This window comes from Takifugu rubripes, chromosome 20 (genome assembly GCF_901000725.2).
Source record: "Takifugu rubripes chromosome 20, fTakRub1.2, whole genome shotgun sequence".
In the NCBI taxonomy this organism is placed as follows: Eukaryota; Metazoa; Chordata; class Actinopteri; order Tetraodontiformes; family Tetraodontidae; genus Takifugu; species Takifugu rubripes.
Genome location: NC_042304.1, coordinates 12804695 through 12824619, shown reverse-complemented (window position 1 = coordinate 12824619; position 19925 = coordinate 12804695). Strand labels below are relative to the sequence as shown.

The 19925-nt window shown below is 44.3% G+C and overlaps 3 protein-coding genes across 5 annotated transcripts in view; 1 reads left to right on the top strand and 2 right to left on the bottom strand.

The window, feature by feature from the left end:
• The window catches only part of LOC101077665 (uncharacterized), a 7681-nt gene extending 6629 nt beyond the window's left edge, over window positions 1-1052 (bottom strand). Inside the window, exons 1-4 of the mRNA XM_003974348.3 lie at window positions 942-1052; window positions 820-856; window positions 516-699; window positions 266-418 (exon numbers count right to left, since the gene is read on the bottom strand). Coding sequence (XP_003974397.2) covers window positions 266-418; window positions 516-699; window positions 820-856; window positions 942-957 — 390 coding nt within the window. The 5' untranslated portion in view covers window positions 958-1052. The remainder of the gene's footprint in view (window positions 1-265; window positions 419-515; window positions 700-819; window positions 857-941) is intronic.
• Window positions 1-18073, top strand: part of LOC105419117 (rab GTPase-activating protein 1-like) — a 26694-nt gene extending 8621 nt beyond the window's left edge. The window contains exon 3 of the transcript XR_003886189.1: window positions 16726-18073. The gene's annotated coding sequence lies outside the window, so the exon portion shown is untranslated. The remainder of the gene's footprint in view (window positions 1-16725) is intronic.
• LOC101063261 (interferon-induced protein 44-like) lies at window positions 18055-19925 on the bottom strand. 3 transcript variants are annotated; one of them, XM_029827688.1, is made up of 8 exons: window positions 19770-19925; window positions 19662-19683; window positions 19358-19541; window positions 19111-19260; window positions 18853-19024; window positions 18646-18746; window positions 18292-18559; window positions 18055-18243 (listed from the first exon to the last, which is right to left on the bottom strand). In XM_029827688.1, the coding sequence occupies exons 1-8, from the start codon at window positions 19783-19785 to the stop codon at window positions 18215-18217; spliced, it is 942 nt and encodes a 313-aa protein (XP_029683548.1). In that variant the 5' UTR covers window positions 19786-19925; the 3' UTR covers window positions 18055-18214. The 3 variants fall into 3 exon arrangements, with proteins under 3 accessions (XP_029683548.1, XP_029683549.1, XP_029683547.1); XM_029827689.1 differs by having other exon boundaries at window positions 18055-18247; window positions 18296-18559; XM_029827687.1 differs by having other exon boundaries at window positions 18055-18559; window positions 19770-19923.

Here is a 19925-nt window from a genome sequence, read left to right as displayed (position 1 = left end):
TTTCTGTTGGCTGATGAGACAAAGCCAAAGCCAGAGATGTTGGAGAACGTCAGCTGTGCCATGAGAACCTCCCACGGCCCTGTCCGAAGCTCCCAGCGGCCCCCTGGTGGTCCCCGGGCTTTCCGTCTTCAGCGCCGTCTCTGTTGGCTGCTTGTTGAAGTTGCAGTCGTACATTCAGTTCAATGTAAACTGTTGCCAAGTTTTTTTAATCAGGAAAACTTGAAGAATCAGTGCTTCTCCTTCGTGCGTTGGCTATAAAGTTTACCTGGTAACCATCGGGCACATGACCTTGAATGATGCTGACGATGTCGTCACTGTGAAGCCCCGCCCCCTTCTCCTCTGCCAGACCCATGGCGTCACACAAGGCCAGATTCAGGAAGGTTCCTCCCTCAACACCTCTTATCAAGTAGGGGCGAAACTGGCAGTTAAGGAGGAGGAGCGCAGAGTTCTGATTTAACTGACGGTCAAACAGGTTAAATTTAAATATTCTGTAATGTTCTGTCAGAAAATCTCACCTCTGAGGTCGGGTTGCTGCCGTCGGCCCGATTGCCGATGCGGTCTCTAAATATGGAGAAGACAGAATTGACAAAGCTGGACTTCCCGACACCGAATGGGCCGAGGAGCAGAATCCGAGCTTTGGTCACAGAACTGTCGATGGGTTTGAACTCCTTGATAGCCTTTATGTACCTCCTCCTCTGCCTGCAGAAACAAGCGTTATCGCCCAGTCGTGTAAAACCCACATTTGTTTATCACATTGTGGAGGAGAAGATGCCGTTGATGTTGAGATTCTGCTGGAACCATTTGAAATGAGAGACTCACACTCTCCCCCAGACCACTGTCCTCCAGGGCCCTTTGTCTGGTCAAGAGAGAACAGCTCAGTTAAAGCACCATTTCTGGTACCGAGCACCAAAAGTGACACATTTAGGCTGGTGGTGGTTTACCTGGTGCCTGAGCCATCGCTGATGATTCTTGAACCAAGAAGCAGAGAAGCAAAGTATGACCCAGACTCCAAAAGTCAAAATGGACCTTCTCCTGAAAATTTACACTTAAGTCTATTGAAGAGAGCGGAAATAGTGGTCAGTCTTTCAAAGTAAAAGTACAGCAAAGAGCCAGCTGCACGCTTGTGTTTCAAACTGTCATTTTCTTTTTAGTTTTAATTATAATCGCAGTTTATAATTTGATTGCTCAAAATTCGACCATTGTCTTGAGCTGCAGTTGTCGCCTCCTGTTCCAGTTTACAAATGACAGAATGTTGATGCTTTTATTGTGAAAGGTGTAACCAATATTTGGAGGAGTTATTCCAGGAAACATCAGTTTCGTTTACAGGGTAGTCACGCCCTAATCAGTGAGTAAAATTTCATTTCAGGAGTCTCCACACTTAAAAAAGTTCACCGAGCAGAGAAAATGACCGTTTACTGATAACTTGGTTTTATCAGACTAAAACTTCCTTAAAAGTGAACATTAATTAATAATAATAATCTAATTATTGTCATTATTGTTGTTTTGATTGTTGTTGTTATATTAGTAGTAGTAATAGTATGATAGTAAAGTCCTGACTGGGTTCAAGCCTCCTTGAGAGTGTGTCCCCAGCAGGGGGCCTGTCTGACGGCATCTTTAAATGATCCAAATGAACGATTCTGAGTGCAGCGACGTTCTCGAGATGAAGGACAATCGAGGACGATTTTTGAATCGGTTTTATTCACGAGCACATCTCACACCAACGTGCCAAGGTGCTAGAAAAGCGTTGCAACACCACTGAGTCAGTATTCAGAGCTGAAGCGTCTGATTACGAGTGGACTCGTCTCCACCTGCGGGGCAACTTGTTGGTGCAGTCACGGCTGAGACGGTGTGGTGAGAGGTGTGTGCAGCTCCCAGTAGGTCAGGACTATCAATACTCCACAATCCCAAAATGGTTCCATTTCATTCCACTGTGAGCACATATCTTGCCAATTTTGCTCTTCAGTGTTTGATACATTCTTTCTACCTTCGCCTAACGCCTTCTCTACTTCTTGTAAATCTTTATTTTTAAAATGAGTTCCATTATCAGAACTAATTCGTTGGGGAATTGTTGATTTTACATTAAATCGTGTGCATATTGAACCTTCTCTGCATCATTCGTGGTTTCCCGCAGTGTGTCAGGCCGTGGGCCTCTTCCAGAACGGCATCTACCAGACCGGGCGGGAGAACAGGTCTGCCGTCTGGGACCCGCCAAATTCCTTCAACTTTCACAGCCCCCCTTTTCCTTCCAAATAGTTTTTTCATGTGGAGAAGCTTCTTCTTGATCACAACTAAGTCTTTCCCTGTCGTATCTTGGAAGAATTTTGTGAACCGTTTTCTCTAACAACAACAAATTGTAACTTAGTTTATAACCTGCAGCCTTCTTCGCTGCCTGATCTGCAGCCTCATTACCTCTTCCCTCCAGAGAGTTCTCCTTGCTGACCTTTGCATTTTACGATTGCGACCTCTGCTGGTTCCATGAGTGCCTGTGTCAGTTGCCTCATCTCTGCCTCATGTTTTATAGGAGAGCCTGATGCTGTGATAAAACCTGCCCGCAACCATTGACAAAGTTCTAAGTGTATTCCCACGACATATGCTGAATCTGTATAGATGGTCACTCTCTTTCCCTTTGATATTTCTAATGCTCTAATAACTGCCTTCAATTCTGCAAGTTGTGCTGACGTTAGGTTTCCTGTTTCCACTTCCTCAAAATCTTCTTCCGATTTTCTAACTATTGCATGGGCAGCTTTCAGCCCCTCCTGTGGGTGTCTGAAACAACAGCCATCTGTGATTAGTATTTCATCTGGATCCTTTAACGGCTCCGTCTTAAGATCTACTCTGATTTTTTCATCTTTCTTCACTTTCTCTTCACATCTGTGTGGTTCACCCTCTCCCATACCATCTGCCATATTGATCCCTTCATGTGTGTACGTTATGTGTGGTGCCGTTAAAATCTTGTCCATCCTGGTCTGTCTAAGTGAGGTCATGGTGAATGCTGCTGAGCTGACCAGTGATACCACACTATGTGTTGTAAGAACTGTCAGAGCGTAACCCATCACTAAATGTGCTGTTTTTTGTAAAAGTTTTGCTACCCCTGCTACATGCCTTACACACGGTGGCTGCCTGTTTTCAATGGCGTCCAGTATTATCCTTGCATACATTAATACTTTCCTTTCACACCCTTTTTTCTGAAAGAGAACACCATTTACTGTATGTTCTCCTTCAGAAACATCCAAAAAGAAAGTATCTTTATATTCCGGAATGGCAAAACATGCAGATGTCGTGAGTGCCTGTTTAAGAGCAATGAACGCTTTCTCTCCCTCAGTTGTCCATGTTAGCCGGGCTGCCAAATCACGCATTCCCTGTTCATTCACCATTGCACGTAGGAGCGTAGTCTTTTCTGAATATGCAGGAATAAAATGTCTACTATAGCTCGCAAGACCCAGAAATGACAACATTTCCTTTACAGTCTCTCATACCACTCATTCTGTTCAGCAAAGTCGACCTGTGCAGCCACACCTTCAGGCCCAACACACAAACACGGTGATGTAATCATCCAGAAATTTCCCTGTAACTTTTCTCTAAACTCATCCCGATACACCTCATTGTTCTCACGGTCGTAAAATAGGGTGACATGATAGGGATCAACTGGCGGGGCAAAGGGACCTAGCATCGACAACCAGGACCTCCAGCTCTGAAACAATGCCACAACACCGACACCAAGTGAGGTCTCAGGTTTCCCCCATAAATATCCGCCCACACCCCCTGTTCTGGAGAGGGTGTCGGACTCGTCAGCATTTGTCCCTTCACACCTTGGTGTGAAATACAGCAGTTCAGTTTCATTCCATTAGGAAATTGCACCAAAAGACCTTTATCTCCACACAGAATAGCTGCTCCTGTCCTCACAAGGAGATCTCGTCCCAACAGGTTGATATGGCAATGTGGTGAAATCAAAAAAGGGTGCAACACAGTCTGTCTGGCAACACGAGTCACTAATGGCACCGAAAATGGCAGTCTCTCCGGGCTTCCTGAGAACCCCACAAGCTCGATGGTGTCAGATCAAGTCAGCTCCGGTGATAAATTACATGAGATGATGGAACACTGCCTGGTACCTCCGGGTAGTTGCGATATGGACAGTCCCTTTGCCAATGACCATACCCTTTGCAGGCGTGACACTGATCTCGGCCTAAGTACCCGCCTATCAAGCCGTATCCCTGCCCGCCGCGTCTCCCACACATGCCTCCCCTTGGACAATACGGGTTTATCGGAGCAAAATCTTGTTGCGGACCTAACTGATCTGGCTGCACCTGCCGAGGAAACTGCTGAACCATCTGTTTCTCTTCCTTGTGTTTATCATTAAGCTTTTTCCGTGCTTCATCTAACTGCATTTTTAGGAGCTGTTCCTGCGCTGTCATCACCCCCTCTTTCTTTCCCTCTTGTTTAGAACCAGGATGGCACCCTGTGGCACACATCCATTCCTCTTTACACCTTGCAAGGAATCCATGTGCCGACTCACTTTCCTCCCACTTAAATCTTAAGTTCTGCATTGGTCCTGGAGATACTGGAAATATCTGTCTCATAGCTTCAGCAACCCTGGTTACACAAGGGCCAAAACGTACAGCATTAGGTCTGCCTTTAATGCCTGCTGCTACCTCAACTTTATCCAAATCCCAGAGAGACACCTGTCTCCCTAAAATTCCTCTAAAGTCTCCCATCGTTAGCTGCATGCTCTGTGTTAAACTAAAAAGGGTAGACATCCACTTGCCGCCTCCCTCTGCGGGTGGGGGCATCTTATCCACCAAACAATTAATGTCTATAATAGCAAATGGAACATATCCTGGTACCTGTCCTCCTCTTTTCTGTATCAGAGGGGCCTGGAACTGCAGCATTCCTAAAACGGACCCCTTACTCCTCGTGTGTATTCCCGTTTGACCCACCTCCTCATTATTTATGGTCCCTGTCAACGGTACACCTCTATACTCACACTCACTCTCTTCCCTTGATTCTAATTCATATAATTCTGTCTGAGCTTCAACAGGGTCCTGAAGCTCCAATTCTCCAATAAATGTAGCCGGAATTTTGAAGGTATCTGTCTTATTCTCGCTCTCCTCTTTATCACTGCCATAAATCAATCTTGCCTTCTCCTCCCTGTGCTCAGCCCTGGCAAATCCTCCTGAGGGATCAGCTCTTTTCACTTGTTTTGTTTGATTGTTAAGTGTTTTAAAGACATTTAATGCAGATTTTTGACTGTCCTGTTTTTTAAATATAGTTTGTTGGGAGATTTTAGGGCGAACCACCTGAGCTTCTTCTCTAAATTCAATTTTTCCTAAGTTATCTTCAACCTCTTCCTGTCCCTGTTTGATCCTTCTAACCTGTCTCCGAAGTTCACCCACTGTCTCACGTAACTCCTGCAGTTCTTCATCTCTGTCCACATCTAACTGACCACTGTTAATAGTCAAAACTGACAATTGATATGGGGGTGGGGAAGTGGTAGTAGGTAATGATGGGTAAAGTGGTGTTAAGTGTCAATATCTGGTTTGGATCTTCTAATGAAGGCTTCTCTACATTGGGCACTCGTGTGACCCCCCTAGATCTGCAATAGTGCACTGCTGCACCTGCCACAGCCCCATCTATCCTTCGACGCTTATCTTCTAACTCCTTACCCTGTTTTTGCCACGATTCTCCTGCTATAAAACCTAATTTTGGATTATCAAGATGATCCTGTAATATAGTGTGAATTTCTGACTCCCACTTACACAATGCTTCAGCTAAATTAACCTTCACCTCTGGAGGGGGAAGTATCTTCTGCTTCTGAGCTTCCTTCCACAACTTTTTTATTGCATCCAATTCTCTTTCCCTGTCCCGTTCTTTCATGCCACTCACCACCTGATCAAGAGTCCACTTCCACTGTTCTTCCACAGACCGGAGATAGGGAGAACATTCTCCCTTATCCCAGCACGATTTACCACATTCTAGTTTCATCTTTAACTATGCTCCCAAGTGAGATTGAATGTGAATGACTCCAACGGTCAACTCAATGCCTCAGTGAAACAAGCTTCTAGATCAAACGTCTTTGATCCGGTTCCACTCTGGGGGTTAATTCCCAAGGACAAAGAGCCTTTTAATTCACGTTCACTCTGGCACTTTTCCAACCCACACAAAAACACAAATCTCGGGCGTCGGGAGTGTCCGTCCCGTCAACTGCGCTCCGAGTCCCAACCCAAATCTTTTTCATATACAGTGCTGTGTATATGCAATACAGCACTGTACTAGTTCCGGTTTACTCTAACCGTACTTACTAACGGACTCGAACCGTACTTATTTACGGACTCGAACCGTAATTACTAACGGACTCGAACCGTAATTCCTGCAGTCATTTCAATATTTTCTATATTTGTATCTGGAATTCATAACTAGGACACTTCAATTGACAATGACGACAAATTTTTTGGAAATTGCCAATGTGCAGAACTTTTGATTAAACAGGTGTCTGCTTACCTTTTATTAGGGATCCCTTTGTCGTCAGTTGTCCTCCGAAGTGACCGTTGTTGAATTCTTTGCCTCAGATTACTTTTTTGTCTTCATCACGTCGGGGTCACCAAATTGTTGGATTGCAATACCTCTCGTGTGTCACTGCCAATCCACGTGTTCTTTAAATGAAGACTTCAAGTAAACAAATGTCAATTTCAAAATGTATTTAGCAAACAGAATCAATTCAAGATACAAATATTACAGAGCTCTAGGCCAGTTCATAACCCTACCAACAACAAAGTCAATTGTCAGGGCATGAAGTCTGACAACCTAACTATCCCTTGGCCCAGTTTATATAGAAAGACATATGTAATTATTGATGCTAATTCAGTCCAATCCAGTCCTTCTTCTTGGGTGACTTCATCTTCTTCTTCCTGCCTCATTTGGTGTTGGTGCAGTCCTTCTCCATTGTCTTCTCAGGCCAGGTCAGAGGTCTTATTCCTGTCCAGGAACTTATCAATCACCAGGAAATTATGCTGTCATATTTTACGATGAGGGTCTACCATTTCCTGTCTGCCTGACTCCAACTGTCTAAGCAGTATTCATGTCAAAGAAGGGTCAACTGACTTGCTTATGTGTATTCCTACTAAAGATTATATAGTATTCCTAACTTCTAAACTAACTGTAACAGAAAACAAAAACATATAGTATAACACATGCTAATAAGATAAAAGATGCTAACAATATAAACTAATTCTCTTCATTCCCCAGTGTTATTTATGGCGTCTCGCAGTCAGGTGGCGGTGAATTGTCGAGGAAGTACAGGTCGGCGTACTGCAGGATGTGGTCCACGGCGTTCAGCAGAAGCACGTCCGTGTTGTCGTCCACGTCCAGCTCTGAAGAGTAGTTCTTGACTGGGACGATGTAGGAGGTGGACATGCCCAGCAGAGCAGCAGCTCGATTGATCTGTGCACGACAAACGTGAGCGTCACATGTGTGGACAACCAGCAAAAACACGTCGGCTCTGTTTGGACTGACCGCGGCTTGAACCACGCGGCTCTTGTAGACGTTGGTGACATCTTCGTTCATTGCAGTTCTCAAATATAATCGAAGGTGGCATATCCGTTTATAAAAATCTTCTTGTTCAGAAAAAGAAAGAGCGCCAACAACTACCCATAACAATGTTCTTCTCTCGGAGAAAGACTCCTGCGCCTTCAGTAGAAACAGACGCTACAGCGGAGCGGAGTCAGGACGAAGAGGCACAGCTGGGACCGTGAAATACACGAGTGACAATGTTTCCAACCTTGTATTACTAGATTAAAATTATTGTTTTAAACAAATTTTGGGCTTTAAAACAGGTTTTGATTTTTGGTTTCATTCTATAGTTCAGTATTGCATTGTAAAATAATAAAAAAAAAATAAAGATGACTGCTGTGAGGGTGATGTTTGGTCACCCGCGCTGTTCGTTTACTAGACTCAGATCAACCACACAGACAACAGGTGGCCTTGCAAGGGAGAGCTGACGAGCAGTTCAAGCTTCCTCTCTCAACTCCGTCCGTCTGCTGCTCGCTCTCCTCTTTTATTTGGTTCACACAACATTGGTATCAAAACAACTTCATGATTCCTTCTCCTCCTATCTCTACGACTTCCTCGTGTCCTTGAACATGATACCTCTCAGTGCTGGGAACATAACAGCTACAATACTTGAGTCAAACACTCACACATTCTTTTTGATTAAACATTCTAAATCTACTTACTATACTTACTATAGCATTGAAACGATAATAGCAATAACAACAATAATTCTTCTCACATTTCCCTCCTGTTTATCGTTAAATGCGTCTAGATTCTCATTGTCAGTATTACATCATTTCATTTCATGAAATTTAAATGCATTACGTCATTTTCCTAGAAACACATTTCTTACACTCAGAGTTCAACATGTGTACAGCTTAAGACATCTTAAACATTTCATTTACATCTTGCATCACATTTGTCCATTCTTCTTCTGATTCCTCTTCATCGTTGTCCAGTAGAGATTGTTCTTCCACCTGCAGCAAAGTACTAGTAACAGCTGATCCCACGAGCCGGCCAATGCAACCCCGAACAAGAGGTACTACACAGCAAGCTAGTATGGCTAATACTAGCAGCACTATCCCTATCATCATTCCTATCTTGAACAACAGTTCCCTCCACCTTGACAACATCCCTGTAAGCCAGTCTGGTGGGGGACTACCATCGTCAATCATAGCTCTCTGTAGTTTAGTTAAATTTTTCAATGCGCTATCTATCAGGTGACCGTCCGCATCATTCTCTGGGATGAACGTACAACAGTAATCTCCTACCATTGCACACACTCCTCCCTGGGGGGCCGTTATGAGATCTAAGGCCATCCTATTCTGCATGGTCATCAGTCTTAGCGCTGTCATTTCTTCCTTGACTCCTGTGAGAGCAACTTTTGTCAAATTAGTAAATACTTTCAACCTGTAATCAACTGTTTCCAATCTCAATATGTTCTTTCCTATTCCTAGCCACGGAAAGAGAGTCATGATCACTTTATTTCCGGTTGACCAATGCTTAAACTCTCATGGTACATCTGTGCCCCACACTGACTCATGTGGTTTGAACTCGTCATTCAAATCTCTCCTGGAACGCAACTGTGGTGCAGATCTAGCATTAGCAGCATAAATTATGACTGTGTGATCCTTGAGATGTACTGGAGCACACACTCCTGACCAGTTTGCTGGTAGGTCTGCATACGCATTGTGTCCACATAACCACCATCCCTTATTCACTAATTGCGTACCTTTGTCTCCTGGCGCGAAAGCGGGATAGTTACATGTACAGTTATAACCTTCTGGACACCTCTGTGTTGAATGATTCTGTGTCCAAGCTGTGAAAGTAGCATAGCGCCACCATGTATTCAAACTGTAAGTGTGTGAGGACTCTGGATTTTGTTCTAACCATGAATGTTCTAAATGGCTAACTGCGGTGCGTTTAGCGCGCGCGTAGCTCTCATCCTGTCTCAGAGCATCTTTCTGTCCCTGATTACCTCCCTCCTGTCGGAAGTTCCAAAGACCAAAACTCACAAGTCCTGCCGTCACAGCACTCACCACAATTAGGAAGAACAACTTCATTTCCTTTTAGATCCTCTTCACAGGTTCCGACGGGGTTCAGCCGTTGCTGGACCTATACAGGCCGTCAGCCGTTTACGGAGAGTCCGCCACTGCTCCCTCGCCTTCACCTGGAAGAATTTTCTGTTTCTTACAATGTGAAAGGTGTATCCACGACAGTTTCCCGTCCACTCGAACTGCAGTCTTTGTGGTCAGCTGTACTTGATAAGGACCTTCCCATCTAGGCGTGTTCCACCTCTTCCGCACAAACTTCTTCACCCACACGTAGTCGCCCGGTTGAATGGGTTCCTGGGGGGTGGAATCTGTGGAAGACACAGGACTAGGCAGAACATTTACTGTATTCACACATCGGTTAAGTAACACTTTTTTCAGATAATCTGCTATTGTTTCTTCAACATGTTTTAGCTCATTTGTTGTTGCAAAGTATGGCAGGCAATAAGGCCGCCCATATAATGCTTCAAAGGGTGTGATGCCTGTTTTCTTGTGTGGTGTTATGTGCATCCATAATTTCACCAGGTCGAGACAAAACATCCAGTTCTTTCCTGTCTCGTCCATACATTTCTTCAGTCTGTTCTTAATAGTACCGTTGACTCTTTCAACCAACCCTGCACTCTGGGGGTGGTATGCGCAGTGATTCTTCAAATCAATGCCCAAAGTTACTCCTACAGTTTTCACTATCTCATTTACAAAATGGCTTCCATTGTCGCTCCAGATGACCTTCGGGATGCCAAACCTGGGAATGATCTCTCTACATAAAACGTTTGCTACTGTCAGTGCATCTGCTTTTGCTGTGGGGAAAATTTCTACCCACCTAGTAAATCCATCTAACACTACTAGACAATATTGTTTACCTTCACATGGTGTTAGCTGAATAAAATCTAGAAAAACTGTGTGAAATGGATGATTTGGTAACGGTGTAGTGCCTGCAGGGGCCTTAAGGGCTCCCTGTGGGCTGTGTTTTACACAAATAGCACATTGTGAACAAAAATTTTTTGAGTATGTATGAAATCCTATAGTATAATAATGTTCATTAACCATCTGTACCATCCCTCCTGTTGAGACATGGCATGGCCCATGGCTCACTAATGCTGCCCATTTATGCATATTCCGGGGAAGGATTGGCTTGTTTCCTATGGTTAACAGTCCTTTGTCATCCAGTTTGGCTCCTCGCTTCTTCCACGTGGCCTTTTCTTTCCCTGGAGCACTTTGTTGCATTTCTTTTAGAATATCATTATCTGCAGGTTCTAAGGTAAATGATTCCTCATTATCAAGAAGTGTGTTGTTATTTGCTGCAGCCTTTGCGGCTCTGTCAGCAAAGGCATTGCCTTGTGAGACTGCGTCTGTGTTCTTAGTGTGTGCAGTGCATTTACATACAGCTATTTTACGTGGCTGCTGTACTGCTGCCAATAACTTTTTTAACAGTTCTGCATGCATGACCGGTTTGCCGTCGACGTTTTCATCCCTCTTAAATTCCATTGTTGAGCAAACACAAACAGCGTGGAAAAAACATATTGACTATCTGTGTAAATGGTAACATCTTGTCCTTTGCTTAGTTCACAGGCACGTGTGAGTGCGACGAGTTCTGCTGCTTGAGCAGAATAGGAGGAGGGAAGTGATTTCGCCTCCACCACCTCAGTTGCTGTAACTACTGCATAGGCAGTTCTAGTGCGTCCACAGTCATCCTTTCTCGACGATCCATCCACAAATAGTGTCTGTCCTGTAGTCAACGCGACATCACTGAGATCTGGTCGCGGCAGGACCTTGGTGGAGACCTCATCCAAGCAGTTGTGCTGGTGTCCCTCTTCTGCGGTGGGTAGCAGCGTCGCTGGGTTTAAGGTCGTACAGCGTCGAATCGTCAGATTCGGCTGAGAGAGCAACACTGCCATGCAGGAAAGATGACGTGCGGGCGACAGGAATGCTATCTTACTTTGTAGCAGCAGTATTGACACTGCATGTGGAACTAGCAAAGTTAGCTCATGATATAGCACCACTCCTGCGGAGGCTTTCACTGCCTCAGACGCTGCCACCACTGCTTTAACGCATGGTGGGAGTGCACAAGCTACGGAATCTAGCTTGTGGGAGTAATAGGCCACTGGCTGCCTCTTATCTCCGTGTTTTTGCAACAAAACTGAAGTCATAAAATTACTTTTGCAATCTACGACCTGCTCAAAAGGCTTCTGATAGTCTGGCAGCTTTAACACTCCAGCACCTACAAGGGCCTGCTTTGTGTGTGTAAATGCTTCTTCAGCTTCAGGGGTCCAAGTTAACACATCAGTCATTGCTAAGGGATTATCATACATCAATGCTTGTAAAGGGGCAGTTATTTTCGCATAATCTAAGATCCATGATCTGCAAAAATTCACTAGTCCTAAGAATGACATCATCTGCTTCTCTTACCCACAGATTAACCATTCTATCTACAGACCACACTCCTTCGGCTGTGGTACGAATCATCAACTAAAGCTGAGAGATAAGATCTCTTCCTAACAGATTTACGGGACATGTGGTGGAGATCACGAAAGGGGCTTTAAGTGTGATTCCACTTACAGGGTCACAAACATCTACAGGAACTGACATTCTTTCTTTAGTTATGAGACCATTTGCTGATCTCACAAAAATCTGTGTAGAAGTTGGTGCCAGGGCTATTGGATCTCTAATTACTGATTTACCTGCACCCGTGTCTACTAAGAATGTTAAAGAATTACCTAACACGGTCAGTTGTACTTCTGGTTTGCCTTCAGCAAACAGGAAGATGGTTTCTAAGTCTAAAACATCTTCTAAGTCATCTTTTTCAAATTGATCAAATTTTGTGCCCTGATTTGTTTTAATTTTTGTGACATCTTTTTCCGGTTCTAGTCATTGTTGAGGTGGATTAGAACCTTGCTGCTGTCCTCTATTGTATCTCTGGTCACGTTGTTTTTTTTTTTGCAATCACGTTCCCAGTGTCCATAATTTTTACAATAATGACACTGATCTTTTTCACTGAAATTGCCTCCTCCTCCCCTTCCGCCTCGGCCTCGCCCACGCCCTCGGCCTCGGCTTGGGAGAGGATTGGCATTGAAAAACATGCCTGTTGATTGGTTCTTACTTTTTTGGCATTGTCTTTCAGCATGCATAGCATGTTGTTCATAGCGGTTTAGGTTACTAGTTCCGAAATCAACTAATTGTCTCTCTACCCATGATTTTATCTCTGATTTTGATCCCCCATGTATAGCTTGCTTTAACTGCTGTTGGTAGGGACCTTCTGGTTCTTCCGCATACGGAATTCCACTATTTTTTTCGGAACACATCTTTCATTCTCATGCTATAGTCTTCAAAACTTTCGTCAGTCTTTTGTCTCGTGGCCGTAGTGGCGCTGTAGTCAGCTCGTCTGGTAAAAGTAGTTCGCATGCGCTCGTACAGTCTGTCAAGTCTGTCATTTAGTTCTTGGCTGCCAGGCTGCCATGGTTGTTGAGTGGCTGGATCCACTGGGACCCAATCTCCTCTAACAGTGCCCCATTTCTTGCCATTAACGCACATGAGGACTTGCTGTGTTTCAGTACCGTTAGTATAGTAACTTCTTTTAATTTTGTCTAAGTTACCATCCCAATCGAACTTAGTCATCCACAGCTGAACATATGAGCATGAACCTGGATATTTGTCTTCCATGTGTTTACATGATGCTGGGATTTCGAATTCAGCACCTTTTGTGGAATGTTGGTTGCCCATGTTTGCACTTTATTTCATCAGTTTTTATGTATTTGAATGGAGACGCCTGATCTCCCGACTGAACAACCCTCAATCCATACAGGATATCTAGTTCAGCCCCCCTGCCGTGGCCTTATAGTCAATCGTTCTCGATCAGGAGAGTATACACCAGGCTTCTACCTCCGAGGAGGCGGGTGTATCTTGCCTCTGCTTCTCTCCCGATGACCAGGCAGGCAATACCGCGGTATCTTCTGTGTAGCGCTTTTTGTGTCTTATACTCACTCCGTTGTCGCTATGGTTTCTCTCTGAGTTGTTTTAGTGCCTTCCTCCCGTCACTGGAGATGGTCGCCCTGGGAGGGACGAAGACCGGCCTTCCGTCAACTCGTGATGAAAGGTCTTTCACTTCGGACGTCCTTTTGACTCCGGCTGTGCACAGACTTCGGCGTTCGGTCGTCCCACGGCGCTCCTCTCCAGGTCTTGGGATCCGGCTCGAAGGACCAATTTTTGTGAGGGTGATGTTTGGTCACCCGCGCTGTTCGTTTACTAGACTCAGATCAACCACACAGACAACAGGTGGCCTTGCAAGGGAGAGCTGACGAGCAGTTCAAGCTTCCTCTCTCAACTCCGTCCGTCTGCTGCTCGCTCTCCTCTTTTATTTGGTTCACACAACATTGGTATCAAAACAACTTCATGATTCCTTCTCCTCCTATCTCTACGACTTCCTCGTGTCCTTGAACATGATACCTCTCAGTGCTGGGAACATAACAGCTACAATACTTGAGTCAAACACTCACACATTCTTTTTGATTAAACATTCTAAATCTACTTACTATACTTACTATAGCATTGAAACGATAATAGCAATAACAACAATAATTCTTCTCACACTGCTTCACGGATTTCACTTTTCGCGTGTTATTTTTGGAACGCAAATCCCGCGATAAACGAGGGATCACTGTACTACCTGTTAAGAGGCTACAACACAAATGGCTACACTGCATTTGATTATAGTTCAGTAACAAACAATGTTCATATATCAATGTAAAACTAATTATTTGTAATACCATATTTTCTGGACTATATGTTGCTCCGGAGTTTAAGTCGCACTAGCCAAAAAATGCACAATAAAGAAGAAAAATAGATGTATAAGTCGCACTGGACTATAAGTCGCATTTTGGGGGAAAATTTATTTGATAAAATTCGAGACCAAGAACATACATTTCATCTTGAAAAGCAATTAGCAATCCATTAGCATGGATTAGCAATAGGGTTACGGTATGCTAATGTAACAAATTCAGCTACATGACCCACAACGAACTGAGTACGTGTCTGCTTTGTTAACGTAACATATTAACACTTATCAGATAACTATATCATAAAGAACATCCGAGCAAGTTTACCAAACAATCAAGTTGAACTCCATAGACGAAGCACCGCTTTTTCTTCTGCGTCGCTAAAGGAACTCGTTCCTCAGGTACACACGCCTAGAGCGCCCCCTTGTGGTTGTCAGTGTGAAACTAACGAACATGTGAAATTCTGTAATAATGTATTTATTTAACATATAAGTCGCTCTGGAGTACAAGTCGCACCCCCTGACAAACTTTGAAAAAAAAAGTGCGACTTATAATCCGGAAAATACGGTAATCCTGTACAGGCCTGTAAGAGAAGAAAAAACACAAGCAAATGTTCTGCTGATTTTTTTTTTTTTTTAGGTGTTTTGAATTTGAATGGCACCTCTGTCAAAGTTGACATAAGTAAGCACAGTGTGTTGGCAAGTCCGAAGGACCAAAGTTACACGGTTAATGATTCAGGTGTGGAATATCTTTAAATGCCAGTTAAAGATATTCCACGGGGCACAAAGCGCCGTTTTTATAATTAATGTTACAGAGGAGGGATTACAGGAAGCTCTGGGCAGCTTGATCTGTGAGGCTGGGACAGAGAGTGTGTGATCCTCCTGCATTATCCAAGCACACTCACAGCGCATGTGTGTGTGCGTGTGTGCATGTTTTTCTCTCTTCTGTAATTTATGCCATCATCATCATCATCATCACACACACACACACACACGGTACATTCTCACCCTTAACTGCACTGGAATGTAGGCAACAGGTTTCCTTTGGTCATGAGAGCACTCCTTATGTGATTGTGGCACCCAGACAAGCGCTTTGTGCTGTAGCTCCCACTCATGGGTGGAGGGGCTGTAGCTGGAAGTGGAGGGGCAATGGAAGTGAAGAGAATTATATCTTGTTAGCATGTGTATACTATATGTTTTTGTTTTCTGTTACAGTTAGTTTAGAAGTTAGGGATAGTATATAATCTTTAGTAGAAATAAACATAAGCAAGTCAGTTGACCCTTCCTTGACATGGATGTTGTTTGGACAGTTGGGGCCAGGAGGAGACAGTCAGACGGAAAGTGGTAGACCCCTATTGTAAAATGTGACAGCATAGTTTACTGGTGTTGATAAGTTCCTTGGCAGGAATATGACCTCGGACCTGGACATCTGGGGAAGATAATGGAGAAGAAGGACCGCACCAACACCAAAGGAGGCTGGAAGAAGAAGATGAGGTCACCCAAGAAGAAGGACTGGATTGGACTGAATTAGCATCAATAATTTACATATGTTTTTCTATAAAAGACTGGGTCAAGGGATAGTTAGGTTGTCAGACTTCATGCCCTGACAATTGATTCTTGTCCCTTGTTGCAAGGGTTATGAACTGGCCCAGAGCTCTGTATATTTGTATCTTGAATTGGTTCTATTTGCTAAATACATTTTGAAATTGTCATTTGTTTACTTGAAGTCTTCATTTAAAGAACACGCGGATTGGCAGTGACACACGAGAGGTATTGCAATCCAACAGAAGAACCAAGAGAAGGGGTGGGATCAGAGCTCCTGCCAGGTCAGGTGTAAAGCTGGGGGCTATGCATGTAAAAACACAGTGTTGATCTGCCGCACACAGAGCCAAGGTTTAAGAATTGGACATCTCACGTACACATGACAATCTTTTCATTAAAGCCCTGATACAGCGTGTTTATTTACATGAAGATGTGCAACCACCGTCATCCTCAGACCTGCTGGATGCTGGTGTCTGCAAAACTCCAGTTAAACAGAAAAGAGATCAAGACTCCATTAAAGATGAGAGAGGGACACGGCATGGAAATTAACTATGTGGAAATATTCAAATGATTCCCGCAGTAATGAAAATAGAGGCAGAGGATGAAGAAGAAGAAGTGGGTCTCTCTCAGGTCACGCCCTCTGGCATTCATACAAGAGACTGGCTGACTGTCTTTCATCATCAGCATGCAGGATCAGAGCGTGTCTTTCGCAGCAGCTCCTCTGCAAGTGTGTGTGTGTGTGTGTGTGTGTAAAGTTAGGGCACATAGGGCCTGATTAGAACAGAAACGTGTTCTAACAGCTGTGTTTTTTTTGTAGCTGAGGTCTCACTCGTCTTCTTGGACTCAAAGGAAAAGATGAGAACGGAGGATCGGATCAGTCCCGTATGTTTTACTTCATTTTTACAATAGAGTGACTCAGATTTGATCAAAAGCTAACTGCTGCTTTTATTCTGAGCTGCAAACTGGAAAAAACAGAATTAATCGCACCGTCCTGAAATGATGAGCTCCCTCTTGTGGTCGTGGGTGGTTACTGCAGATATATTCATGAGATTAAAAAAACATTTTAATTACCGTCATAAAGCTTCTGTTACACATTTAGGTTTACTACCTGTTAACAGGCTACAACACAAATGGCTACACTGCATTTGGTTATAGTTCAGTAACAAACAATGTTCATATATAAATGTAAAACTAATTATTTGTAATAATCCTGTACAGGCCTGTAAGAGAAGAAAAAACACAAGGAAATGTTCTGCTGATTTTTTTTTTTTAGGTGTTTTGAATTTGAATGGCACCTCTGTCAAAGTTGACATAAGTAAGCACAGTGTGTTGGCGAGTCCGAAGGACCAAAGTTACACGATTAATGATTCAGGTGTGGAATAACTTTAAATGCCAGTTAAAGGTTTTATTTTACATTTACAGTACTTTGTTTTTTAACCTGATTAGAACAGAAATGTGTTCTAACAGCTGTGTTTTTTTTATATTTAAGAATCTAAAGTGCTTTGTTATGGTATCACAGATCTTCATTTTTTTAAATTTAGAGATAATTTTGCATTATTTGTTTGTTTTTTATATGGTGCCAAATGGGTCACTGGACTCTCCCCTCTGTCACTGAAGTCAGCCTTTGGACGCTGGTTGATCTGGTGTGTGTTTGTGTGTGTTTCTTCTTCACTATGCTGCCTTTTCTGTTGGCTGATGAGACAAAGCCAAAGCCAGAGATGTTGGAGAACGTCAGCTGTGCCATGAGAACCTCCCACGGCCCTGTCCGAAGCCCCCAGCGGCCCCCTGGTGGTCCCTGGGCTTTCCGTCTTCAGCGCCGTCTCTGTTGGCTGCTTGTTGAAGTTGCAGTCGTACATTCAGTTCAATGTAAACTGTTGCCAAGTTGGAGAGATCTCCTGGTTTTCATGGGCACTAACGCAACATTAATACTTGGACACTATCTAACGTGTGTTTGAGAGTCATCAGAGTGGCTGTTTGTGATCTGATCACTATTGTTGTTGCTGGGAGGAAAACAAAAGATTCCCGAATCAGTGGATCCGGATCAGGAGCCTGTGTTACCCTGTCACACGGATGTGGACCCTTCCTCCGCCTGATCCACTCCGGCGCTGTTCACTGCACATTAACCGTCTCAGTTAAAGGAATAAACTCCAGTTTCCCTGTTGGTTCACACACCTTTGAGTTTTTATTATTACCCATCATGAAGGCTGAAGCATCAAACAGTAGAGTAGGAGAGGGCGGGACAAAGGTGAATGAATAAAGATGACAGACAGAGGAGAGGCAACACTCAGTTTAAAGGGTAATTTAGGAGGCTTCAAATGTGACACCATGCCTCTACTTTAGGTCGAGAGGGCACGGAGTCGGGAGGGCACGGAGTCGGGAGTGCACTGAGTCGGGAGGGCACCGAGTCGGGAGGGCCCTGAGTGGAGAGGGCCCTGAGTGGAGAGGGCACCGAGTCGGGAGGGCACCGAGTGGAGAGGGCACTGAGTCGCCTGGTGATGTCGTTCATGGATGTATCGGTGCAGCTCAGCATCTCGTTGATGGCCGTGAGGAGCAGGACGTCACAGTTGTCGTTCAGCTCCAAGTCATTTGGGACATAGTTCTTCACTGGGAAGATGCTGGAAATCGGCACGTCCAGCAGAGCGGCCAGCTGCTTTTTCTGTGTGAGGGAGAGGAAGATTCACATTTGGTTCTGAAGAATCACCACCGATCTGCATCAAGGTGTTGGAGTTCATCACATCTGACCTTTTCCCGAATGATTTCACTCTGGTCAACTTTCCTGATGTTCTTGATAACGGTCGAATCGGCTTTGTCCACTTTAGTCATCAGGACCAGCTGAGGAATCTCTGAAAATCAAGCACCCAAAATCTGAAGTAACTCCAAAATCGTTCAGCGGAGAAGAACGATGCTAATATTATTTCTTAAAAAGTGCTAAAAAAAAACTGCTCGAACTCAGTGAGGTGACTCTCTGGCGTATTTTTCCCAGCTTCTTCTGTAGATCTGCAGACATGTCGGAGACCATGGTGGCGTCCATGACGTAGACCACACAGTGAATCTTCTTATTGGGTGTCGGAGCTGCAACATATCCAGCTGTTTCTGGGGTCATCGGTGAGGTCGGGCTGAACTGTGGCGTGCAAAGAAGTTGTTTTTTTAATCAGGAAAACTTGAAGAATCAGTGCTTCTCCTTCGTGCGTTGGCTATAAAGTTTACCTGGTAACCATCGGGCGCATGACCTTGAATGATGCTAACGATGTCGTCACTGTGAAGCCCCTCCCCTTTCTCCTCTGCCAGACCCATGGTGTCACACAAGGCCAGATTCAGGCGGGTTCCTCCCTCATCACTTATCAAGTAGGGGCGAAACTGGCAGTTAAGTAGCAGGAGCGCAGAGTTCTGATTTAACTGACGGTCAAACAGTTTAAACTTGAATATTCTGTAATGTTCTGTCAGAAAATCTCACCTCTGAGGTCGGGTTGCCGCGGCCGGCCGGATTGCTGATGCGGTCTTTAAATATGGAGAAGACAGAATTGACAAAGCTGGACTTCCCAACACCGAATGGGCCGAGGAGCAGAATCCGAGCTTTGGTCACAGAACCGTCGATGGGTTTGAACTCCTTGATAGCCTTTATGTACTTCATCTTCTTCCTGCAGAAACAGGCGTTATCGCCCAGTAGTGTAAAACCCACATTTGTTTATCACATTGTGGAGGAGAAGATGCCGTTGATGTTGAGATTCTGCTGGAACCATTTGAAATGTGAGACTCACCCTTTCCCCCAGGGGCTCCTGTCTGGTCAAGAGAGAACAAGCTCAGTTAAAGCACCATTTCTGGTACCGAGCACCAAAAGTGACACATTTAGGCTGGTGGTGGTTTACCTGGTGCCTGAGCCATCGCTGATGATTCTTGAACCAAGAAGCAGAGAAGCAAAGTATGACCCAGACTCCAAAAGTCAAAATGGTCCTTCTTCTGAAAATTTACACTTAAGTCTGTTGAAGAGAGCGGAAATAGTGGTCTGTCTTTCAAAGTAAAAG